This window comes from Frieseomelitta varia, unplaced genomic scaffold, assembly GCF_011392965.1.
Source record: "Frieseomelitta varia isolate USP_RPSP 00005682 unplaced genomic scaffold, Fvar_1.2 scaffold_778, whole genome shotgun sequence".
In the NCBI taxonomy this organism is placed as follows: Eukaryota; Metazoa; Arthropoda; class Insecta; order Hymenoptera; family Apidae; genus Frieseomelitta; species Frieseomelitta varia.
The window spans coordinates 149,974-177,823 of NW_025110565.1; the positions used below are offsets into that span (position 1 = coordinate 149,974).

General features: G+C 43.3%; 1 protein-coding gene across 1 annotated transcript; it reads left to right on the forward strand.

Moving 5' to 3' along the window:
* LOC122535845 (histone-lysine N-methyltransferase PRDM16-like) lies at positions 1 to 27,085 on the forward strand. Its single transcript, XM_043667703.1, has 2 exons — positions 1 to 936; positions 20,700 to 27,085. The coding sequence occupies exon 2, from the start codon at positions 20,752 to 20,754 to the stop codon at positions 22,102 to 22,104; it is 1,353 nt and encodes a 450-aa protein (XP_043523638.1). The 5' UTR covers positions 1 to 936; positions 20,700 to 20,751; the 3' UTR covers positions 22,105 to 27,085.
* The last annotated feature ends 765 nt before the right edge of the window (positions 27,086 to 27,850 follow it).

Genomic DNA, 27,850 nt, shown 5'->3' on the forward strand with positions numbered 1-27,850 from the left:
CTGGACAAGGAGCACCAAACGATCGCTGGACGGTGCTGAGCAACGTGGTTGACTCCTTCCGTTTCTCCGTGCTCTCCAGTCCGAGCGCGACCAGTCAGGACTCAGCTGTCCTGTCGACACGACACGCGATCCACGCGATCGATCGGAAACACCACGCGGGAACAACTACCCGATCGACCCGCGGCAACACCATCCTCCAGCATCCGTACCACGCCAATCGCGCAGGATACACACAGGATCGCGCGTACATCTACCAATCCGAAGATTGATCGTCGCATGGTCCTTCCGTTGCTTCGTCTTCTGGTTCGAGTGACGACGCAGTTCGCTGGCAGCACGATCTCTAGTCAGAAATATCGCGAGAAGAGTTGCAGAGGAATAATAATCGTCGACGTTCGCCGCGTGACACGCGCGCGCACAATCAGCGAGGGAAGCGGGTGTCGCGATCTGTCGCTCGAACACGTGGTCGCCACGAGGCACGCTGTTGGAACCGGAGATCCTCGACAAACGCCATCAGGATGTACGATCGGACGTTTCGATCTGGATACTCGTAGAGCCGACGATCCGGACGAAGATCGATGAACGAGGAAGAAGAAGAGTGCTCGAGTGTGAGGATAGTGTGCTGTTGGTTGAAAACGGAGTGCCCTCCTCGCTTTCCCTCTTCGCTTTCTTCTACCTCTTCTTCTTCTTCCTCCCTTGACTGACTGACTCTGTCTTCTCTTTCTCTCTCGCGGAGCTGTGGTGAACTGTTACGAACGCGTGATCGAGGGGGAAAAAAAGAAGGAGAAAAAAAAAACGGAGAAAGAGGGAAAACGAGTTTGATCAGTAACCGGGCGAAAATCGATCGCAACGAAACAAGTGAGGAAAGTGAGAAACCGTAACCGCCGGAAGTTACACGCCAGCTGCCCCCGGCTTCAAGGTCATGGAATGACGCACAAGGTAAAATCTATTTGCTCTCCTTCGTTCTCTTTCCGTTTAACGAGGGGCTACCTTCCGGCCACCGGCGCGCCTCTCCGAATATTTATGAATCGACACACCGCGAAAAAACGAATCCACCGTCCTGAGAATACGATTGAGACGTTCGCTTCCTTATCCGGCTACCGACCTATCGACCGCGTCTGGTCGATGAAATCTCGGTTCGTACTCCTGCGGTTTCCCCTCCCCTCCGTCCGACGTACGGGCGTTCAATTTTTTCTTTCGGTTCAACCAGGAAACTGAGTTTCTTTATCACCTGTCCTACACAAATCTCAAAGAGCTAACGAATTTAACGGAATGGCGATTTATGTGAAATATTCGCAAGACGGGGGGGTTTGTAACGCGCGAAGAGAACCGAGAGTGTCACGGCGCTGAAGAAAAATCGTTTTCCGTAACGCACGAGCGACGTCGCCGCGGTTTCACTCGTCGTCTAATTCGCTTCGAATAACCAGTTTCGAAGTCGCGTTCGCGAACGCGCTTGAAAAGTAAGCATCGCCCACGCTCGTCCTTATATCACCGAACGGTTCGTTCTGCCGCTCAACCAACGAGACACACAACCGGAGCTATACGTTCCTCGCTGTTTCTCCGTTCATAAATTTACGCGCCTCCTCGGAGTGGAGGTGAAGGACTGCGCTCGTTCGAGGGATCGCCTCGCGAGCTGCGCCGCTCGATTCCCGCGAAAATTCGAACGACCGCGTGGACCCGCTTTGCGATTGCAAACGACATCGTTCGGCTTTTCGAACTGTCGCGCGCGATTGCGGTTGCGCAACATTATGGATATTTGCACATTGGTATCGTTACTCCGGCTTCTTCGAGTCAATAAACAGGAAATTTTTGTTATGCACGCGAGAGACGTGCTCGTTGCATAATGCGTCACATATTAAAAAGTCGCTCCGGTTTCACGATTGTCGAAATGATTACCGCGATCTAGCTGCTATTACGCGATTGCGACAGCTACTTACCAATTCAAAGCGTGTCCATTTGTCGATGCGTTTTTTCCGATTGCTTTTATAAATACAGCGTTATTAACCGAGCTGCCACGGAGTAATCGACGTGCGCTGTTAATACTCCCGAATCGTTAGTCTGTTTTATTTATTTCGTCTGTTTTATTCATTCGTCGTATCCTTGAGGAAATTACACGTCGCGTTCGAGGATGCTTTTAACGAAATCTCTTTGCGATTCGATATCGGCGTTATCGGCGGAGCACGAACGAAACGACGCGATATTTGACACGTTACTCGGGGACACGATCAAGGAAACCATCAATTGCGCCAGGTGATTCTCTCGTGTATGGGGGGAGATATTGGTGGGTGCCGCATAAATCCTCGCAAGTCGGTCGTCCGTCCGCTCTTAACGATTCAATGATTAAATGCCACGAATTCCACGAACCGAGATACATTATTCATAAAGAACAGGCCGGTACGATAGCGCACGCAGCACTTACGGTTCCGAGGGTGCAGCAACGTTAACAGTTAATTGATAACAGGTAAGGCCAACGGCGAGGCGCCTCGATTTTTGTTGTTGGAGCCACGCCGATCGAAATAGACCGACAAGACCGCTAACGGTCGCCGCGAAACCAATAGGATCGGCCTTCGTTCGCTCGCTTCTACTCGCTCCTCCGTTCCATTATTTTCTTTGCTGTTCCCGCGCCGCAACGATCGATCCTCCGAGTCAAACGCGAACGTTAAACGATCTCCCTCGCGACCGCTCGTCTCCTCTCTATCTGCGTAATAATTCACCGGTGACTGTTTGGCTCGGCTTTTTTTTTTTTTTTTTTTTGCCGCGGCTTCGCTCCGGCAATTTACACGGCCGGCTCGTTTTACAATTAACGCGCCGCGGATCGATAAGGTCGGGATCGAGGGCGCCGCGAAACGGACCATCGGGTTTATCGCGAGCCAGGCGAGGTGTGACGAGGTTGCCCGGGGAACGGTTGTTTCCTCTAGATTTTCCTCCTGTTCACAAGGTGCAACTGTTTCGCACTGGTTCTGTATAATCTCTCTCTCTCTCTCTCTCTCTCTGTCTCGTTCTCTGAACGTTGGACCAAGTGCGTTCCTCGCATCGTTCGGCAGCCGCGGAAGATTCCTGCAACTTGTTTTTCACCGATAAAGTTACGATATCTGGCGAATGAAAGATTACGAAGAGGCTGTTAAACGAAGTTATACCGGTCGATTCCATTTCAAGAGATCGACGCGTAGTTAAGTATTCAAATACATATTGATATTCGACGTGAACTGATTTATCGCAAAGAAGTATAAGAAGAATACTTGAAAAACCTTATGAAACGTGGGAAATGGTAATGTAATATTTATTATTAGATCGTGAATTGTATATTTCTGAGGAACAAATACAATTTGTCAGTACATAAAAATGTACGAAATATCGTACTACGAATATTCAGTATATACAAATATCTATTTAGAATTCGTTTCTTTAGTTTTTCATCGAAATTTAAAAGTAAAAATTCTGTCCATTATTAAACAGGTAAAGTCAATAAGATACCAAATAATAGGTACAAAAAATAAGAGAAACGAAGAAACATTGTACATACAAAACAGTGCGACACACTAACAAAAATTCGACAATGTTGGTGATTGATCGCAAAAATATCGATCTCTTTCTATTTCTAATATCTGGGTGACGTGAGCAGATTTATCTTCTTCGATCCATTTTAATCTATTTATAAAGTTGATCGACACAAGTTGACGACCACTGAGATGATTTTGCAGTGTCTTGGAAAAAGTATCTCTCCGCGGTAGAAGAAAAGGAGAAAAGAAAGGAGCGATCCGAGAGGATCGAATGTGGCGCGTCGCGTCGCGGTGTCAAGTGGAGCAAAGTTGCACGAACAAAGCTGCAGGTCGCTTCCTCTCTTTTTTTTCTCTCTCTCTCTCTTTTTCCGATTGCCCAACGATCGCGATGCGTAAACGTGTACCGACGTTATTTGAATACGGCCACTATTACGAGAATGGAAAGCACGACAATCATGAGAGATTCCCAGAGGTTCGAACAATGTTCTCGCCTGGCGAGATCCTCGTCTCCTCTGGACTGGCGCAAACAGCAATAAAACGGTTCCTGAACGACAATGCCGTCCCCGAACCCGTGGCCTCTCGCTTGTCATCGTGTCACGCTATTATCCATCATCTCGAGAAAATTGTCGCGAAACACCGCTAATCTTCCAATTTCTTAATCTCCGTTAGACATTTCTCGTATATCTGTGAATACTCGAGGGACGGGATTATTAACATAGTCGCGACTATGCACTTTTATACTTTCGTCAAGTTTTCTTTGAGTTTATAATATCGAGTCGACTCGATTGAAAGAAAAAGCAAATTGTAGTACCGTCGAATATGAATTTGAACATTTCGATTTTAATTCCACGAACTGACGATTAACAGACACATGCTATACGTAATGCCTTCGATGCTTTACATCTGACACATATAATATAACACACATAATATAATAACTAACTAAGGCTGAAGAAAATCGAAGACTGAAGAGAAAATCGTCGGGCAAGAGGTTGATACTGGAACTACCAAAATGATCAAGACAACCAATTTGTAATTTTTGTCAGAAATATTGTAAGAAATGTAAAACGATGTACTTTTAGAGATTTAAACGATTTTTCATAAAATATATAAATAAAAGCTTGTGTGCTCTATAGTATAGTAAAGTTTTTTTTTTTTTGTTACTCTAATGTCTCTGATAGAAATTTTATGCTTTGGTCATATCGATAGTTCCAATGTTAACGCTACAGCTACCAAAATCCTCAATAACCAATCCAAAATAACCAATTTATAACGTTTCTTAGAAATTTTACAAATATTTTCAGAGATTTAAAAATATATAAATAAAAAGCATTACAGAGCTCTTCTATTTTTCTTTTTTTTTTTTTTTCACTTTGTCTTCGAAGAGAATTTTATATTTCGATCGTCGATAATTCTAATATTGATATAATTAGGGAAATATACAGTACTTTACATATTATTAATATTCAGTATTCAATATATCAACATGCACGACAAAAACAGTTTACGCTAACAACATTTACTTTTAAATTCGCGTGAAACCGAGGACAGAACGAAGTCTCGCAGAATCGCATTTAACGAGAATTTATATGTTCTTTTTCTAGAAGACTCGCGCGTGTACGGCTGTAAATGTAAATTCGACTCGTCATCATGAGCAGAGAGAGAGCGAGAGAGAGAGAGAGAGAGAGAGAGAGAAAGCGTGAAAGAGGATGATAGAGACGGGGATGTTCAGTGGCATAAAGCTGCTGCGTGGGCAGGCGCACCGACCGCGTCTATTTATACGTACGCACGTCTGCGTGTACACACACACACAAACACACACAATAGGGCTTTGCTGCTTTCAAATTAAATTCGAGCAGTACCGCAATGCCATTGTTAAGCTCATTGCCGTCGCGGTGATTCCACCTATCGTAGACGAGCGACGTACGCCCACTTTCCTCCCGGAGGAAAATCCTCCCTAGGTGCCGAGGCTGCGGCTGAACCGTTCGCCAACAAACGTCCTCGCGAAACTAACGATCCTTCATTTTCTGCGCGGAACAGCTCGAACGCGGACGAGGTCGTTTCGTTTTTAACGGTACACGGTGTATCCCTTTGCACCTGGACGCGCCAAGTGACGCGTTTTAAATAATCTCGCGGATGGAGCGGCGAGATAAGCGAGGGAACGGGCCGAAAAAATTGTAAACTGGTCTTTCGAAGAAACGTGACGCGCGAACGGTCATTCGGCCCCGGGAGTGCAGAGGTACAAAGTTGACATTTTTACGAGCGCAGCGTGATCGTCGGACATCAGCATGAGCGTGCAACTTTTTTTCGCCACGGTTTGATTTACGATCAACGCGGAGAACGAAATCGTCGCGATACAACCGGCGCAATGAGATTCTGTCTGGCGGCGCGAAAGTTCCCGAAATGCAGAGAGTTTCGGTTTACCATTCTCCCCAGTTAGCAAGATCGAGGAAACAAGAGAGATCGGCTCGAACGAGGAAAACGAGCGAATTAAATTCAGTCGACTGTATCGAAGTTATTCTTCCGTTGGTTTCGCGCGGAAGGCAACGACCTTAACCCTTTGACATGCGAATTGAATTAAATTAAAACGAAGTAGGCAACTTAGAATATAGAATAGGAAAAGTATTTTTATTTGACCGTCTCAGAGATTCGACTTTAACTGAGGAAACGCATGGTGTCATCGTGTGTCAAGAGATTGAAGAACTCTTTGGCACCTGAAAATTATTAATTATTCACGCCATTCGTGAAAATGAAAAGCAAGTGTGACTGCTGTAAAATGAATCCGCGATCGTGCGATCCTCTGGTGTAAAAGTCGAGCCTGAGACTCGTTTGTGTGGCCGACCATAATCGATTAATTAACACAGCTCGCCTTGATATCGTCGAGCGACCGCTACGCTGACTTTATATTAATTTGCGTTGCGGTTACGATCGATTTTAACGCGGTCTCAAGACGAGCTCGCAGAATGAATTACGATCCCTGTATTTGCCTGAATTAGTTCGCCGAGCTGTCGAGATATTCCGTAAACCGATAATGTTTCGACACGAGGAAAATTTAATAATTTAACGCCGGAGGGATGCTTGCGTTTTTCATGAACTCATGGCTTCGCATCGATCGAATCACGGGGCTCTTTGTCTCCTTCTCGTTGATAACGTTCGCCTAACTTGGAACACACGATTGATCGTGCACGGATGGCCATGTTAGGCGACTAAGGATGACTAGAGGAACGCGAAGTAGTCTGCCAGTTGCATGGTCCAAACGTACCTTGACTCTGCGACGAACCATGGATCGATCGTGCTCTTTTTGTTGCCGATGTGATCAAATTCGTTGTGCCCTTGAGAACAACGATGTTCTATCTGCGCTACTTTGACAGTGAGAGAAAGAGAGAGAGAGAGAGAGAGAGAGAGATATCTTTAACTTTTTGAGACTTTGAGACGGTTCATTATTGAATATTAGATAACGACATGTATGTACATCTCAGACTGTACACATTTCTCAAGGAAATTCGTAATACCTTCCGACGAGTCATTATCTGAATAATGACTAATCGATTCTTTCTCCATTTACGTCCAGTAAATCCATTGAAAGCTACTTATACGAAGTGTTAGATCGGCAGCAGCTGCCTACTGACGAGGCGCGATGCGACGCGAACAGACGCGCACGTGCATCAATTTGCTCGATCGAAGGTTGCGCCGGTTGCTCTTTAGCACGCCGGAAGTCGTTGATTCTCGTCTCGTACAGACGATTTTTCGACCTTTTTTTTTCTGTTCAACATCAACCTCCCGAGAAGACAAACAAGTCGTTGAATGTACTTGTCAGTAAATTGCATGTGAAAACGATTGATGAATTTGTTTTTACCACGAAAACAGCAGAAAATCAAGGGGGGCGGGGGGAAGGTTTCGTTTTTTCTTCGAATTTCCGTCGACTCGCGCGAGAATCCCCTAATTTACCCTCTTCCTGTAAATTATCGGCTACCGGATGGCCTTGGAAGGACACACGGTTTGGTTCTCACTCGCGGCCGAGCAATTTGGAGTCGCATCGCGTGTCCATTAGGGCGTTTTAGACCTTCTCGGAAACAGACGGTCCCACTTAACCGTGAAATTACACGCCCGACGCGTATCCTTCGCGTATTCGTCAAAAAAAAAAAAAAAAAAAAAAAAAAACAGCTAAACCGGGAAGTCTTCCACTTCCTCTGTTTTCTACGGGAAGCGTCAGCTAATTTCAAAGGATAGTCGTTTCCACGAAACGCGCGAGAACACGACGGAGCTGTGCAAGGTTCGTGGAACCGTTGGTAGTTCCCCCTCCGACGTCGAAGCAGAGCCTGAAAATATATACAACGATCGGTCACGAAATCACGAATAGATTTTCATGAATTTTTCCTCGGGGCTTGGCCGTTGCTTGCCAGTTGGCCCGGTTCTCTCTCTCTCTCTCTCTCTCTCTTCGTTCTCTCCGGGCCGAGAGATCGCCACTTCCGCCTCTTCGCGTCTCCCCGTGTCTCGCCGTCTCGTCCATTTCATTACTCCGGTCGTTATCTCGAAACGCGTCCATCCCTCGATCTCCTCCCGTCATTGCGCAGCGATCGATACTCCGACGTCCGCTTTTCTCATGAAATATTCACGCGGCACGAAACGGGGATCATCGTTTGTTAGTCAACCGTTCCTGCCTTCCTCTCCCCTTTTCTCCGCTGTCTCTCCGCTGTCCCTGGCACATTTCTCTCTGTCGGGACACGCTTCGCCGAGTTCCGCGTGTGGCGGAAGGAAGCCTCGTCCCGATTCCGTGATACGCGCGACGATGAGATGGCGACGATACATACGCGACGACACGTGGACTCGAAGAAGAAACGTCGCATCGTAGGCGAACGGTGGAGGGGAACGGTACGATCGAACCTGTCTGATCAGATCCAAAGGTGGCTGCCACGACACATTTCGCTCGATTACGAATACATCGATGTACATACGGATTGTGGATTTGAGCCACGCTACAGGTCGTGCAGGTTTGTGCAACGATTCTTCGCGGGTTTGGGTTTTGACATCCCTCGTCGACGCGATTACAATTAATCAGGATAACAATTAATCGTTAGCAGCTGCAATTTAACCGTGTGTTTGTTGTAACAATTTCAAGTGATACGCATAAATTAAAAGACGCTTTCTAATACGTCGAATTGAATTACAGCGGGTCATCGATCCCACTCACGGGCGTTCCCCGCGTCTATTTTCTACACTGTCGCGCTGCTCGTTTTTCTCATCTGCCACAGATTTCACTCCTTTTAAATCACAATTGCCTGTTAGCGCCGCGGAGAACCGCTCCCGCGCGTAATTTTCGCATCTCGGTCACGAACGCCTCGGTCGAATCGATCGAAACACACCAATTATGTAACCGATACGTTTGCCTCGCTCCTCTTATCTACGATTCGTCCGATCTTCTAAATCTGGAATCTCCTTTCTTTCCGTTTCTTTTTTTCCTTTTCTTTTCTTTATCTCTGTTCTACCCGTCACGAATTTGCGTTGTCAGTGCCAGCGACCTCTCCGGGGTGATATTGCACGCTCGTGAAAGGAGTTCGAGAACATATCCACGATCTTTCAGTGATCCGAGGCTCGAAACGATAGTAAAACTAACGAGGCAACGCAATAACGATAACTTTCTTCAGCCGTCGCCAAGGCGGTGCAGCGGCTGGCAGAGAAGTAAGTGGTGCACGCGTCCAGCGCACTTTCGATCGAGTGACAAAAAACGACGCAACGATCCGGCATGCCATTAGTATTACACTGCTCGCAGTGTTTTTGACCAATTATATCTGACTGAGTCATAAATAATTTTCGTTTTTGGGAGCAAATTCAAATTCGGCAATATGACGAATACATGTATCATAGTTCAGCATATAATTGTTGCTTGTTTTACTGAAATTAACGACACCGAGATACGATCGCCGACAATCGATGAAAAAATTCTGATACTAGCTTAAACAATCTATAGCTTAAACTATCTATCGTTCGAGATACTCCGAGTTTTGGGTGGTTGGAACCAGAGAGAAACGCCATCCATTCAACGACACAGAAGGCGAGATTGTTCGACGTCTTTGTTGCTGCAAACCCTTCCTCCGCTTGCCGCGCCTTTCTCTTCGCCGGCTTCCTTGGAAACGCAACGCTTCGAACAATTTTCCGATAGCGGATCGAGAAGGGAGTTGCTTCTTTCGACACCTCTCGCGCCGCTTTAGCGTCGCCTGAAGATTCTTACGAAATCTCGGCTGTTGAGGTTCAGGCCGGCTGGTAGTTACAGTTGACATTACGGATTGTTAAATTGAATGTCTTGTTGTACTATAATTTCGTAGCCGCACGCACCGGCTGCGTGGCCAGGTCAAATTCGACCCAATTATATTCCTTTTTCCGCGTGACCGGAAGCAAATTTTTTTTTCTTTTTCCATCTCGAATACTTTGGCTCTCTTAGAATATTCTTATATATACAGCAGAAACAAATGTGTAACATCAAATTAAATTGAATAGAAGGGAAATTGTTTTTCTATGATTCACTTTGAATCTTCTTTTATTTTAAATCTTTGGTGAGCGAGCAAAAGAGTATGAGTCAAACTTTGGTCGAAATAATAATAATATCATCTCGAATAAACGTAAAATCGAACACCTGATCTAATTTTCAATATTACAAATGTATTTCGCGACAGTAAATCTTTGTACTATATATATATCTTCATTTCGAATATTTTAATTTTTGAAATTATTCTAGCACATAGTAACTAAAGAACAAATATTATTATTATATATATAATATATATTATATTAGTTATCCTTCTTGTGCACACAAATAACTCCATCATTTGTTCAAAGATGTGCAAAGATAATTCTCTACGTGTAAAAAAAAAAGACACCTAGAATAACTTCGACCAAAAACCAACTAGGATATACTAATCGACACCAATTTTTCAGAATGACACGATGAAAACTTTCGAACGTACTTGAATCGTAATTCGCGAAAAACATTCGACTCCTAGAATTACGCAAAACGGGATACTTTCTCACAGTGAAGTCACAACGTTTAGAGAGAATGCGTCCGTTCCATCGAAATCCGAGTACGGTAATTGCGATAATTACGATCAATGAGTGCCTCGAAGGGAAGTTCCTTTCCGTGGCCGCGAGTTACTTTCTTTTTCCCGTTCGGTACCTCGCGTGCCTCTTCTTCGCTTGGTACCCTCTGTTATCGCGTAATTTGCAGACAAATGGCCGTTATACTGTTACCAGACGCGGCCTAAACGCGTTGCGTAGCGCGGCCCGTGAGAAAAATTCTCAGTCCCCGCATTGTCAAGTCCTCGATCTTAACGTCTATAAATGGCATAATCTTCTTCCGGCGCGGCTGGAAATATTTGGCTAACCTCAAGTGGCAATTAGCCTCCCTCTCCCGCGGAGAAAGTAACCGCGGTGCGATTTTCCCGTAGCGACCAGTCATTTCGATTGATTTTCCTAATCGAAACATGCTGTCTTCTTCGCGTTGAAAATTCCCTTCAGCTTTCTTGACGCTAGAACTACAAAAATAGTCGGAATGTATAATTTTTATTATATATTTTATATTTTATACAAATATATATAAAATATATATAATGTATATTATATATAAGATTTTATATTTTATAATAAAAGCTTGTATTATAGCTCTATTGTATTACAAAGTTTCTCTAATTTTGTTGATTTCAATGTCTCTTGTGTAAATTATTTTAATGTTCTTAATATCGTCGCTCGTTCAACAGATCGACGAATAAACGGCAAAATTGCCGGCAGAATCGCGGTGAGAGTACGAAATTCCAGCGGCGTGCCGATCGCTTGGATTTCGCGGGGAAACGCCTGCGATCGTTGGCCATTTATCTAAACCACGCGGTGAAACCTCCCGAATGTATTCCGGAGTATTCCGAAACATCACCGAGTGCCTCGAGATTCTGCGAATCGTTACGTGGAAAATCATCGGCGATCTGTTGATGCACAACACAGCCGTGTACCGCGATACCCGAGCAGCTGTAAATCCTTGTTCCTGTTATTGAACATTTCGAGAACGCTCTCGGATTTGTACACATCGGTCGTCGGAGTTTCCCCCCAGTTAGGTGAGCACCTGCGCCTCTTGTACCGCCGTTTAGTTTCACTCGAACGAATCGCTGTTAAACTCGTAGCTGCTGGACAAATTAAACCCGAACCGGGAGAAATTACTCGTGGGATCCATTCAGAACGTTCCTCGCGAGGATATTGCTCACGACTTGATGTTTCTACCTGTGGAACAGGCAACGTCATTGATTCTTTCGCTTTCTATCGAATTCATTTCGGACGCGAATCGATTGCGTTGAAACGCAGTGATTCGAAATTGCGTTTGGAATTCGACGATCTAAGCTCTCCGTTAGCTTGGCGAAATCTCGCAACGAGACAGAGAAGAATCGTGGATGACACGTTGCTTCCTTGGAAGCGAGAATTGCAGTCATCTCCGGGCAGCATTGTCTTTCCTCGATCCTAATGGCCGAATACCTATTAGGGTCAGAGCGTCTGTAGAAGTACCGGAAACCGAGCAAGAGACTTCTTTAAACCATTCGTCGCGATCCTAATGGAAAGATTGGCTCGAGGAATAACCGATAAGGTTAGTATGACGCGTTATGGCAACGTTTCCATACAAGTGAAACAATGAAATGGACGAATCACTTCTCCTTTCGTTGTTTCTTGCTAGGTTTCACAAAATGCTCGTGCACCGACAGAAGCTTGAACGTTTCGTAACGTACGTACACATGCTCAATGTATTTTATTCCTATTGGTTATATTTTATTTTAGTTTATGTTATTATCCGCGGATGATAAAAATATTTTGGCATACGGCGCAAAGTTGCACAGTTATTAGCTGCGTGAGTTTATTGAGATGGATTTTTTTGTGAACGAGTGAAGAGAGTTTTTAAAAAATAGTAATAAAAATATATGTATATGTATATAATTATAATTAATATAAATATATCTATACGTAATATTAACACATTAGTGATATATTATTCAATATTTATATTTTTTATAATGTATAATATATAATTACATACGTACATATGCATACGTGTCCAAGTATATGTATAAATCTAGTATGTATACATATATTATATACACATTACACAATTGTACTATAGAAGATTACCGAGAACTTTAAAAATAAATGAAACATCGCATATCTTTTTTCTAACGACTATAAAACTGAGCTCAAGATTAGCATTATACTTTAAGTTAGACGTAGTCAGTCTCGTGTTTTTTGTTTTTTTATTGAATGCTTCTGTGTTGATATAACAGGCAAGCACGTTGCCGTGAAATGAACATAAAAAACCACGTTGACGAGGCACGCGGCATGATCGTGGAGTAGAGTACTACTTCTACTACTAGTAAGTAGAAGAAGCGCAGACACGTCCAATCAGGGACGGACAGTTTCTACTTCGGGGAGCACTTTCTCGACGCGGACCAATTTACTCGTAAATTACCCGCGACTACTTAACCTAACCACCTTTCATTCGTCGATTTAGAATCGGCGAACGAACGCAAGGCTGCGCGCAACAAGTGTTTCGCGAGAAATACCGACATTCACGGCAACGTTTCATTACGCTCGGCAAACAATAACGTAACGCAACTTGCTTGGCTCGCCTTCTCCCCCTCTCGTTGTTCTCTTTTTGTTTCACTTGTTCCGCAGAAATGTGTAGCCAGGTACGACGGACAAGCAGCAAGGTTAGCAACTACGTGGTTAAAAGGCTGCGTGGGCGCGATCGAGAACCGACTCGAAAGCTTTCGCGTCGCGGCGGCGAAATCATAAATAATAATCGTCGAATTGTCGATGGCGTTGCAGCGTTGTCGACAAATTTAATTCCGCCCGGTGCAAGCGCGACGAAACGCGAAGCTCGATGAATAATGAACGGTTGCGTCGGGCCGCATGAAAGTAACATTGAAAACGATTGAACGTGAGACCGTGCGGCGACTCGCGTTCGCTGTTTCTGAAACCGTTTTACCACCTTTCACCGCCTCCTTCTCGTTTCACGATCGTTCATTGTCCATCCTTCCTTCAATTCGCGTTGCACCGCCGTACAACGTGATACTTTTACTTCGACTCACCCCTGCAGATACGTAAGATTGGCCAAAGTTTCACTCAATTTGGAGAATGTACCGGGGATTTCTCCGCCAGACACGAATTAACGTTTCAATATTTCGCACGTACACATGGTGGCCGCGCCCGATGGAACTGTAATTATCCGACGGATCTTTGGAAATTAACATTTTCCGGCAACGTGGTGGCTTTATCGTCACTTTCGATCGGCAAGAAACTGGGGGGAGAGGGGGGAGGGGGGGTAATTACGATATTACGAGCGATACACCGCTGTCGAAGCAATTATACCAATGACAAGAGGCGACGATCGGCCAAAAATTACGCTTGTTTCGTACGCGTGATGCGAAATATTTTCGCATAGCGTAGCGGTCCGTATCAATTCAGCGACGCGTCGCGTACTTTATTTTCAACAAGGCGGTGTTTAAAGCGGCCCGGGTCATAATTAAATTCCGGCACCTCTTGGCCCCGTTATCGGCAGAAACGATCGTGCCTCATACGGGGGACCCGTGCACCGAGGAAGAGGACACGGATCGACGCGTCATTCTTTCTTCTTTTCTTCTCTTCTTCTCAATCGTCCGCGTTGTCTTCTGCGTTTCTCTTGTTTTCTTTTTTCGTTTGTGTCGCTGGGATTGAACAGGGAACAGCTCGCGGATCAAGATCGTCCAAAATTCGTCTTCGCGAGGCAGATGCTTTCTTGCAGTGGCCACGAAAACAAGAGAGATGGATTTTTTAATTCTTGAACGACGGATCGTTTTTAGCAAGGCGGATATGTTGCATCTAAACGAATCCAGAGCGTTGCTAAAGCGCAAGTGTTGCTTTTAACATTTTTTTTTTTTTTTTTCTAATTACGAGTTATTATGTTTACAGATACACATTCCTTTTCTAAAGATAATAATTATCGCTATATTCCAAATGTGGAATGCATATAATTGCAATTGCATTTCTTTTCTCTTAAAAAATACACGACCGTGTTAATTATATTATTATCGCGAATTGATTATCGTTAGTAAGGAAATGGTAATTTGATCGATGATTTGTTAAAGAAACACCATGTCTGCGAATCAACATTTTGTCGCTAAGATCTCTGTTAGTGAACGTTTTGATAAAAATTTCACAGTTAATTAAACGAAATTTAAGAAAATTAACAAGTTAGATTTTTTTTATACTCAATGCTATGACTAATGTATGGAATAGAAACTGTTTCTGTGTTTCATGAAAAAAATCATTCAAATCTCTAAAAATGCGGATCTGTTAAATTTCTGTAGAAAATTTCTGTATATTGTTGTTGTTAATTGATTATGTTTCTCGCTTTGATATTATGCAGTTAGAAAAATTATTCCACGTGCATACTAAATTACACACGATATACATTACAGAAATTACGTACGATTAATGATAAACTCGAGAGAAAAATTCTGCTCCGATGAACAAAATCTTGCGAAAATAAACATGACTTGCGAAAGCAATCTAATCACTAGTGTAAATATAACACTGTGAAAAGGATAAAGTAATGAAGCAGTCAACGCGCGAGTTCACAGCGCTAAAAGGGTTAAACATGCAAAGATGATTAATAACAAAACAAAAAAAGTTTCGTTAAACGAGTTCAAATATGCCGCGCGAGTACACGTTATTTTTTTCCCCTCCGTCCGATCGTTTCGCTGTTTCTTCTCGTCGATCGAAAAAGAAAGAAAAGTTGCGTCACGCAAAAAAAAAAAAGGAAAAATGTCCGATTGAAATCTTCCCTGCGCCTGACAAGCCGGCCAGGGACGTGGTCCGTTCGGGTAACAAGTGGCGAATGGTTTTACGCGGTACACGAACGATGTACACACCACAGGGACGCATTTGATGTTGAAAGATCCTCTGTTCGCGGGGAAGACCCGCGAACAGCAAACCAAAGTGAAATTCAATTAATTAATCATCGTCGCTTGTAACAAGCGACGTTATCATTTTTTTATTTTTTCGTAATATGATGTTAACAATTGCAATAATTAACGTTAAGGCTATTAACGACTAAAGTATAAAGATTCTTAGTGAGAGATATTAAAAATAAGAAAGCTTTATAATAATAATAAGAGGTTAAAGAGATATAACAATACTAAGAAATCAAAGAGATATTAAAAATAATAAAGCTTTATAATACGATAATTACATAAATTTTAGCTTTTACTTCTTTTACGAAGAATCATTTAAGTCTTTGAAAATGTATTGTTTTATATCTATTTAATTCTAATTTTGCAAACATTTCAAATTGGTCATTTTAATAGTTATAGCGTCAATCCTTTGAGTGTTTAGTCAAAGCACCCTACAGATTGTCTAATAATGAAATAATGAAATAATTGGTATTTATTAAAAGAGGATAATTTATTAATAATGTGTTGAGTAAATACATTAAAAGATATGTACGAATGATAATTTGTTATACATTATTCCTCATTCGGCATTAGGCTCGTAAAATTTGAAGTACACAAAAAGAGTTAAGAAAGAAAATTTCTAAGAAATGAGATAACAGAAATTGTTATTCTTGAACTATGCAAATTTTAATGAACAAATTTCTAGTTTCAGAAAATTCAAGTTGTCTCGAATTGTAACTCATTAACATAGACTGCAGATGTTTCCAGACTTTTTAGAAACATAATTAAAGAAATAACAATTTGTTTGTTTCACTAAACACTCCAGTTTGGATATTTTATACATTGTGTCTATTCTTGCGTCTCCAGATTTTCCACAAACATAAAAATCCCTAATCCATTAAGAATCAAACAAGATAATTTCCATGACAGTGTGTTTAAAATTCCGTTGAAATTTCATGAAATTGCAAAACCTAGACGAAAAGAGCAAAACCTAGATGGAAAAGTGTTCGGCGAACTTTCAGGATTTCTTTCTACAACTCCAACATTTAAAAATCAGGATTTTGACAGTCGGCTGAAAAGAATTGCAAATGAAGTGTTGACGCGTTGATAACGACACGTTGGTTCTCGTTAGAAACGGAGTCACCGAACGAGTGCAAAGCACCGCTCTTAAGAGATTTTCGTCGAAGCGTAACACCGGTCGGAGAACAACACGCTCTACAAGTATTACACGGAGCGTGCGGCCCTGGCAGCGCACTTATGGTACACGTAGGTGAATGTCGGGAGAGAAATCATACCGGCAAGGACGGCAAGCCAGCGAGAGGCAGAGGGTGGACGAGAAAAGAAACGACGAGGGAAAGAGAGACAAACCACGCCCGACTCATCCCGACTTTCTAGAAACCGAAAACTGGATCGTGGCCTCTCCTCTGTGGATCTCGGCCGATCTCTGGCAACTGACAGCCGCGAGCTTGATTCACGTAACAGATGTCAGTCTTTAAGGATCGTGTGCCCCGCCTCTCCTTCTTCTTATTTCGACCGTCGTTCCCCGGAACCAGCTACCGTTTCCCGCGGACATTACTCACGAAGTCGCTCGGAGAAACTCCACCATTCGGGAGATAAACTCCGCTGCCCTGCCTCGGGCTCGCTCGAGGGAAACGAAATTCCGAGAAGAGCGAGTCCTCGCGTTGCGATTAAATTACCGGAAATCTCTGAAGGGAGATGAGAACGAGCGAGAGACCCCGATTAAGTCGCAACGGCCTCGTTAAACCACCTACCGAACGACACTCGGATTAACCACGGGCAAATATCGCGATCGTAAAAGAAGATCGTCTTTGAGTCCCCCCCCCCCCACAGGAAAAATCTGATTAGCGCACGCGAGTTTCTCCGGTTGACTGGCTCGGATGGGAAGAAGGGAAAGTACGAGATATGTAAATCGAACTTAATCAACGACATCTAGACGAATGACGCGTCTCCCCCTAGTGCCTGTCGGCTCTGTTCGTGACGAGCAGTACGTAGATGCGATGGAGAAGAGTGGAAAGCAACGGGACACGTCCATATCCACACGCTATCTTTTATCGTTGGAATTCGAAATTAGCAGCTTTCTCGCTGCTTCATCGGGTAATTCCGGTAATAAAGGCCTAGGAGTGTCATTAAAGAAGCTCGGGAGAACCGTTTCCCCGGCCGAGGAATTTATCTCGGCTTTTTGCACGCAACGACTGGGTTAACGACTCGCGAACGAAACCGTTCGGCCGTTCCGGATCATCGAGCATCATCCGGGACGAATCGACGCTTCCGAACCGTCCTTTCGGTGCACTTTCGATTCCAACCGGACGTCAAACGGCAGTCCTGGCTGCGTTTTCTACAATAAATACGTTGTAATTAACGATTTTCACTATTACCGGCCGCGAGAGGAGCCTTTTTGCTCCTGCTCCTTTTATACTGGAACAGGGTTTCTTGCACCGTCGCCAACTCTTCCTTCGCCCCTCCGCCTCGTTCCACTTGCCTCGTCACCAACCCTGTCGCCGGTGGATTTCTCTTTCGTTGGAACCGGACAACCAGCTGAGGATTAGCTTCTTCGGTAACTGGATCGACCCGCGTGAAACGAGTCACCGGCTGTGAAAGGACTCCTCGATTTCTCAAATTAACGAGTGCTTCCTTCGTCTTGGATCGAACGAACGAACGGGCTTGTTCGCTTTCTGTTTCCATCAAATTCGCGTATACATGTATTAATACGTTGATTGCCACGGTGGTAAAATTGGTCGTTGGTAAAATAAATATTTTGGACTGATTGAAACAAAGTGAACATCACCGACACGAAAGTTACTTAATTACGCATTAAATAACGTGTCAAATTACATATTACATATTAAATTACGTATTAAATGTTTCATGACAAAAGATACTTAATTGATAACATAGTTAAATTCGCTTCCGTTGAACATTTGTTATAAAGCGTTTCGTTCATTGATAAAACGTATAAATTTCGCGATAGTTTAACGGTAGTTTAACAGTTGACAGTGTTAGTATGATAAATGACCATGAATTTTCGTTCTCTATATCGGCTAAATGTTGTTTACGTTTCTATTCGTGTCGTCTATCGTGTTGTTACAAGTGAATTCAATCAAAATGGGAGGCGAACGTTCGTTCGTCTGAATGTACCATAACAATTTGATTTCCATTTAATAAAGCGAACGAGAATTGCAAATGAAACGCGCGAATTTCATTCGGAACGTTACGAGCCATGCGTGTGTGTGTGTGTGTGTGTGTGTGTGTGTGTGTGTGTGTGTGTGTGTGTGTGTGTGTGTGTGTGTGTGTGNTGTGTGTCGCCAGTGATTTCAACGCGCGCATAAACATCGATCTACCCGGTGATTTCAATGCCAGATAGAGGAACAATTATGTGACAGCTTGTCCTGCAGCACGTATCATGTAATTTTCTTGCAATCTCAGACGAACAATGATTTCCTGCTGCATTTTGAATCAATCTAAATAAAATCATAATTTAAAAAACGAAACGGTTCTTTTAATTGCAAATATTTTGTTTGAGTTTATTTTTTACTTTCAATTTGTTTAATCGTTTTCGCGCGTATAAGTACTTTCATTACATAAATGAATCTATTAAAAGATCTGTCTCATAAGTGTCTGCCGATTTGAATAGATAGCTGGTGTTTTAAAAACAAGTTCTCTAAACCTTTTGTACATGTTTGTAGCATGTTATTCGTTTTAAAGGTCTGTCGTTTCTGCGACGTTATTTTATTTTACTGTTTCGATGAAAGATTTTTCTAAAACGATAGACTATTGTAATATAATCTATTGTAATATAATAATATCTATTTAATAATATTCTATCTAATATTATAACTTACGCTATAATCCTATTCTGCATGATTTTTCCGTGAAAAAAGTGTAAAAATTTGTTCGTCAAAATAAAAATGACTACACAGGAATTGAAAAGACAACTTCTTTTAACTTTAAAATGACATAATACATATAGAACGTGTTTATAGAACATGTTTTTAAGACATCTGTTATTTATTCTAATAATTTATTCATAATTTTGCGTTATTCTTTACTATAAAAAAAAGTTATCTTTCTGAGTTATCAAATACTTTGTTATATGAAATTAAAAATTGTAATATTTCATACACATGTTCGCAATTTGACGTCATACGTATCGTCGTACAATATTGTCAATACATAAAAACGCGAGCAATTCGAAGGATCGAAAGATTATTTTCTGCAACTCTTAAACTCTTCGCTATCGTCACCTCTGGTCAAAGGTACATTTATCACGATATGGTAGATGTATCGTACTTGACGTGTATAAGATTAATTCGTCTGACAGAAACGAAATCTTTTCACTAAATCGCGCCGATGATACAATAGCTCTTTGATTCTAAATTTGTTCATTGTAGCAAGAAAATACGAGAAAATATTGATAAATAATGTATAACGTTCAATTATTTTAATAACGATAGGAGGTATTTATGCAAAAAAAAAAAAAAGTAGAAATACAAATTCATTGCTCAAAACGATTCATTTATTTTTAATATTATGTATTTCTTCCAACGAGTAAGTTTTTTCATACTGTCACTGAAATACCTCTGTGATTTATAATATTTGGAATCTAGGATCTTTTTAGCTTCTTCGGTATAATTTGAACTGAGATGAATGCTCTAGTTGCAACTTAAGGTTGCAGGAAAGAAATGGAAGTTACGGCATAATGAGTTTCCCAGAAACATCGACGGTTGCTCGCAACGAGTGTGGTCTCGCTTTATCGCGCTCGTAATTAAACTTGACTTACGCACCTTCTTAATTCAGTATATTGATTAAAATTTACTGTTTTTCTGGATTTGGCACGCTAAAGGACTATCTTTTGTTTTAACACTGGAATTTCCGACGACTAAAGTGTAAAGCTTGTATTAGAACACACAAGCTTATATTTATAGATACATCCATTTTAAGAAATGAAGAATCATTCAAGTCTCTAAAAATGCATTGAAATGAGAAATTAGTGGTTTTAATAAAACTTTGGAGGTTCTGTTATTAATTTCGCAAAAGATACTGATTTTTTTTACAAAAATTAATTTTAATACATTCATTTGCAACGAATGAATTTGATAATGGTATCACGTGCAATTCAGCGGAATTCTTTCATTCTTGATCCAAACTTTTATTCCGAATTTCATCGTTCAAATCTTTTCATTCGACCTGTCTATACCTCGAGTGATTGTAAAAACTTTATCGGACGTTTCAGATCATTCCGAGCGACGAGCAGGAGCAAAGCCGAGGGTGACAGAAGCGGTGTGATGAGCGGATATCTCGGTAACATTCCCCTGCCCCCAACGTTGTTGCACGACCCGAAGTATCCTCCAGCCATGCGGGAGAAAGACTCGAGTCCGAGAAAAATGCCGGGCCACATCAGCCCGAAGCAAGCCAGCATCTACCCGTTGAGCGTTCGCGTGCCGGACGTCGAAGAGCTGCCATACGATTTGAGCCACGGTCACGGCCGTGGCCTGTCGAGTCCCACGAATCAACAGCAACATCGTCAACAGCCCCATATGAGCCCTGCGGCCAGGCCGCCTCAGTCGCATCACCAGGAGGATCTCGACTGCGAGCCGCTGGATCTTCGCGTCGATCACAAGAAGGAGAGACTCATGGACGAGAATCAGAACGAGATCGAAGTTCTGAATCAGAACAGCCTCGGCGGGAGTCTTCCCTACCACACGGTCCTGTTCCCGCAGCATCATGCCGTTCATCCGTTGGTCCTCGAGGCCATGTATCGGTCGCATCATCACAGTTCGCCGGTCCCTGACCTGCCTAAAATTCAAGTCCGCGCGTTGCCCACGATGGTACCGTTGCCACCGAACAGATTCTCTTCCACAACATCCTCCACGTCGTCCTCGTCGTCTCAGGCTGCCACGAGAGTACCAAGCCCCACCGGCGGCCAGCAACATCAGCAACCGCAGCAGCAAAGTCACTCGAGTCAGCAGCCGCAGCAACAGCACCAACCGGCGTCCAACCTTCCACCCTACTCGATCAGCGTTCAAGCCGGTTTAAAGCCGAAAGACAGATACTCGTGCAAGTTCTGTGGCAAGGTGTTCCCCAGATCGGCAAACCTGACGCGTCACCTGAGGACGCACACCGGCGAACAGCCGTACAAGTGCAAGTACTGCGAGAGAAGCTTCAGCATCTCCAGCAATCTCCAGCGTCACGTCAGGAACATCCACAACAAGGAGAAACCATTCAAGTGCCCGTTGTGCGAACGATGTTTCGGCCAGCAGACGAACCTGGACAGACACTTGAAGAAACACGACGCCGACGGGCCGACGATACTGGACGAGGTTAGGTCGAGGTACCACGGACAATTGCCGAGAGCGGACGAGTCCTACTTCGAGGAAATTCGCAGCTTCATGGGCAAGATCACCTCGCAGAGGCAGGGGATACCGTACTTCCCTGGGCTGCTGGGTCACGGTGGAGACGACTTCAGGAACGACAAGCAACAACTTCAACTGGAAGAGAAGAGGGGCGATTCTTCCTACTTCAGCGACAGGGACAACCTGAGCTCAAGGTCGAGCAGCACTGCCAGCAGACCCGAGAGCGTGCAAGAGGAACAGCGGGACGTTACTTCGCCGCCGCTTTCCCCGGGAAACAACACCTGAGTCGAAGAATCCGATCGTACGTCCGACGAGAGTGTGCCTCGTCGGCTACGATTAATTAGAGATCGAAGTATCCTTGAATCGATACGGCGAATTCCTACGGGATTCCAAGCTTCGCGGATGTTGCACCGAGTTTCGTCCGGTGGGGGATCGAACATTAAATTCGCTCGCTTAGCAGCGAAGATTTTGATCCGCGAGGATTAGTGTAAATCTTACCGTCGACGAATTACTTTCACGCAATGGATTACTTTCCCTAGTTTCACTGTAATTCTTACTCGTGTAATTCTAATACTTTGCTATTCGGTGTTCAGACGTGGGTCAAACGAAAAACATGCCTTATAGAACGTGCCTGAAATATTTTCCTAAGTGTTCGATGCGCAGGGCCTTACAACTCAACGATGCAAACGGCAAAACTCGATTTCAGCAGTATTTTAGTACCATTAGACGTCGGCGCGTCTTTCCCAACAAAGGAAAACGAATGAACAAAACGCGCGTTAGTTTCGTTCGTAAATTAATCAATAAAAAGAAAAACAATGTCAAAGTTACCATTGTCATTTTAAAATAAAATTTTATACACAGTAGGACCTTCATATTCGTTATCCGTGGTTGGATTGGCAAAGAACTTATTTCCATGAATTATTTATTTATTATACAGTGCACAAACAGCCGTGGATTTCAGGTTTGAAAACTGTAATGTTTTTCTATATTTCAGTTTATAAAATTCAGCGCGATTTAAATTGGTCTATAAGTATTGCAATGAAAATTTTTAAAACACGTTTGTGCAATAATAATGTCCTGATGTGTGCGTAATAAGCTACAAAAAAAAAAAAAGAACAAAATGGATCTATGTTACAGGATTCGCACATTTCGGTATTCTCGTTATCAATTTCCCGCGAGTAGTTCTACTCTGACTCTGTAAATTGAAATACTTATTTCTAATTGTGCCTCAAAGATTAATTTACACGCGTGGAACTGACAAACCATAATTGAATTCTCATCCTACTCATCTTTCCTCGTCCAAAATTATGCTATCGGAAGATTGCGTAATATCTTGTATCTAGTATCGGTTCGAAGAATAAGGTTAGGTAATCTCTAACAACTGTGCCCAACAGCTAGAGAACGAAATCGTTGAACAAAAACTCAAGTACTAGAATGAAATATCAAGTAAACGCGGGTTGAACTCGTTCTGGCTGGGAGGAACAGTTGAAAACGACTCCACTTCGCGATTTTACGACCTAGAAAGTGTATTTCAATCACCGCGTCGCCTCGATCCCGATTCGTGGTACCGACGACGAACAATAAAGTAGAAATCGATGGGCGGATCTGTGCGGTTGTCGATCGACTGACTGAATCTCGTTCTCGGCCGGAAGCAACGGAAAACTCAATATCAACGACACGAATCATTAAGTTTCTCGTCGAGGAAGTTCGAGACAGACCTTGGAAACATTTTCACGAAACAAGAGAAATCATCAAGGAAACAAATTGTCTTCTCGTTCAATTTTTGTCAATTTTTGTCAAATTAGAAAAGAAAAAAAAGAACAGAAACAGAGTGCAAAGATTAAACAGATTATAGGAGATTACGCAAAAGATTGGGAAATTGTACGAAACGTTATATACGAGGATGAATTAGTGCTAGACACGTGGGAAAACCGGCAGGAAAAGCAGCTTCCTGTAGCCAGACGATTTACCAGAGTGACTCTACGAAGCTCGGTGGAAGGCGCCATCGGCGGGAACCCGCATGATCGTTTCCTGCCGATGGTCGCTGAAAACTGTACCCGGTGAGAAAACGATCAGCGCGGCTACGAATTCTGGACTTTCTAATTGGCGCTCTGACCTTGTAAGTAAGCGGCCCATTTCGATTAATTACACCTGATCCAGATCGAATGGCCAACCGGCGTAGTATCGTGCGGATGCTTCTAAAATTGGCACCTGGATAGTTACGTGAACGTAATCCGTTTGAAACGTACGCTGGTAGTGGAAGTTACATCTTTTTTGTGCTCATCAGGAGGCGCGTCGGGTTGAATGAAATTCGCCAAGTTTTACGGCATGTTTGTTGAGCAACGGCCCGATGATTGGCAAGAGAGGAAACTCGGCAGGGAAACGTGGAATTACGGTACCAAAGATCAAAACGATAGTGAAACTTGAAGAATGTTTCTCCGAGGGAGGGGAGAAACTTGGCTTTGGAGATATGGTAATTATCCGCCTTCCCGGCGGGCGGAAGTTGAGGAGATCGAGCCGAAAAGCAAAAGAGGAAGCTCCGAGGCGATCGAATCGACTGCCGGCGCGATACTAGTAGCGCAGGTGCAGAGTTGCACGATGCAGCGGCGGCGAGCCACGCGGTCGCGAGATCCTCTTGACCTTGGTGAACGCGATCGACGAGCAGTTAAGCCGAAAGCGCGTCGAGAAAAGGGTTGGGCGGTTCTTCTTTCCCAAGGAATCCGAGGAAACGGTGGTCCACTGAATCTGAACAGTGTGACGCGTGAGAAACCATTTGCGCTTTCTAGTTTGGAATGTCGAGGATCATCTGAATTATAGGTGTTGCTGAAATGCTGGATGAAATGCGAACCAATGACTGCGACCTTGATAAGGAATCAAAACGCGTTGCGACAAACAAATGTGATAAGCCTAAAAGATCGTTGACTCAACGTTGAACGAGAAATTTAGACGAAACATTGAAACTACAAAGTCAGAAAAATCTAGGGAAACTGGGGAAATGGGAAGGAAAAAAAGAGACGCGTGTACACGACGCGTGTATTTACAAAATCCATTTTAAGAGCGAGCCAATTTCGTAAGGAGATCGATGCAACGCGTTACGAGGACGTGGCCCAAGGTGTGACTAAGCTTCTACGGTGTGTGGACGTCTCTCTCCGTGCGAACGAAGCCACGAGAGAGGATGGCAGGGCCCTGTTTTTCTTGCCTCACGCATACGATCCGGCCGACGATGGCCTCGGACCTCTGTTGCGTTACACTTTTGCCACGCCCCGATCGGACGGGCAAGCTCATCGCGAAAGTGAAACGCAATAAAGGAGCCACGCCGGAGCGAGAGAGCCTCGACATCCATGAAACTGTTAACGGAGAAATACAGCCGAGAGAAGGAACGATCCGGCGTGTCCTCAGCGATTCAGACGGAGAGAGAACGGTCGAACGAGGAGGAGGGAAGATCGATGGAAACCTCAAAGCTTGGAAATCGATTTCTTCGCCAGCTTCCACAGTTGCCGATCGAACGGCATTTCAACCGAAATTCCTCAGTCGATCCGCAATCTCCTCGCGTCTCTGCCTTCGTTTTCTTTGAGAAACACCACTCACAAACGAATCTTCTTTTCATTCTAAATCATATCGCGACAACATCGTGACAGAAGCGTCATCCACTTTCCAGGAAAATGGACGAATCTCTCTGTGGGATCGCCACCAGTTTCCACGCTAGGCAACACGCCGACCAGTTCCCCGGCAAAAAAAGAAGCCGCGAAATTTCTCGAAGACGAGTCTACCCGCGAAATTATCTACCCGTTCTCACGTACACCGGCGCTCGCTTTTTCGATCTCATCTCGTTCCAGTTGTGTACGCTTGTGATTTCACTGGACAGGTCGGCCCGATTCGAATTACGACAGCCTCGTGTTACGAGGCAGGAAAAAAACGTCGTACGAAAAACACGCGGCGAGAAAACGCGCGTCCGCGTCCACTCTAGAAAAACCCTGCTAGAAACTCCGATTCCATCGTGCCGTACGAACAACTCGCCGTTACCTTTCGATTCCAAGAAACGATCGAGCGGATCACCCTCCGTCCTACACCCTGTTTTCCGATCATTGTACATACATAACGTGTTCAACGATACGAATCACATTAACGAATTATAATATAATATAATATATATGTACCTATATAGCTGCTAGAATTTGAAACGAGGCTCAATTTAGTTAGTCGATGTCGTCACAAAGATATTAAGTTCATCGGGAGTTCCGCGAGATCTACGATTGCCATTGTCACGTTTGACGAGCCGTACTCCGAGATCGAACTCGTTAACTGGCGAATTGCTAGGTGCAGCTAATCCCGCCAACAAATTTGCGTGCAATTTCAACGAGGAATCTCATCTCTCATGTGTGTTCGTCTGTCGACCATGGACTTGAAGGAAAACTGGTCCGGCGAATGATCGACGATTGATATTAATTGAAATAGGGCGTTCTCACTGAATAACTAATAGTCAGCCGCGCGCAAGGTGTACCAAGCGGATCGTGAAAGAGTACCGTTTTTTTTTTTAATTTTTGATATATGTATAAACATAGAGATCTATATATGTGCGTGCGTGTGTGTGTGTAAATCGTACGACGATTGTGATTTCACCGAGGTTACCGAGTTATACGTATTTACCGTTTAACCACAAACACGGCGCCGTCAGCCGACCAAGCTATCAAGCGCTCGTTACCTTTTAGAACCGCTAGTTCGTAAGTGTCCATCGCAGATGTCCATCCACGCTCAGTTTTGTCTCGTATTTCCTTTTTTCTTTCCTCCGTCTTTCTTTTACATAGTCAAATTCGGAGGGGACCTAACGTCAATCGAATCGAAAGGATCGCCGTCGCCTCGAGATCGAATCGAATCGAATCCTTTCCCACTAGATGTGTTGACACTTAGCCATTTCTTTTTCTTTTCTTTTGTGTCAGAGATTATTAAGTTGAACGAACGTGCATTTTGTTCGTTCGTGTCGATGATCTCGTCGTGAGAACGAAAATTATTCGCCCCTTTACTTACGGACAATTTTCGATCTTAAGTGCTCCTATTTTTTTTTTTTTTTTTTTTTTTACTCGTTAAGAAAAAAAAACACATACACACAACTCTCTGTTTAGCCCCGTAGTCACGCGTCCTGTAGAATATAGTGGTGAACTGTATATATGTTTATATGTAATATTCAATTTTTGAAAAATATATATATATATATATGTATGTATGTATGTATGAATGTACACATACAGAAAAGAGAGAGAGAAACGAAGTTACACATGGAAATTCATTTTAAAGAAACTCTCGTCGTACTTGCGTTTACTTTCTCCGCTCTCTCGTCGCGTTCCCGCGCCCGTGTGTACACCTCTCCGAACCTTTCATTAAACTTCCTATTTTTGTGTCCCTACGATGCCGCAAGTTTTTCGGTGATTTCGCGAACGCCTTAAAAGAAAGTTACCTGAAAGGCTGAAGAAATCTTAATCGAGCTGTCGTTTCTTTGCAAAACGGGATTACCTAGCAAGTTCTTTATTTTTTCTAATATTTAGAATACGAGGATTTATCGAGTAACGGTATTTCGTACGTTCGACGAGTCGGAAATTCAAGTTCCTCGGAAGATGGTCGCGTTTCCAGAAATTCAACGTTCCTGCTCCGGCAAGGAAATTAACGTGAGAAACGGCAAATTGTCCAGGGTCATAAGTGTGTGAGAACCGGAACACACGGTGGACAAGACGAGCACGTGATCACGTGGACGATAGATCTTAATCTTGATTTTTCTATTCGTGAATCTTTCTAGATCTCGTTCCTAATGTTATTCATGTATCCGTTTTTGAAAGACTTCGTTCTATTACCGACATGTCTGTAATGTTAAAATTCGTTTTATTAATAAAGAGTATTTACGATGGTTATAGAAAAAAAGAAGGAGAGAAATATAAAATTTCTATGGATATCAAATATTGTTGCTTCCATTCAAATATAATCAAAGCTTGTGATGTTAAAGTATTGGAAGATATGAATTAACGCGCTCAGTGGATGCGGT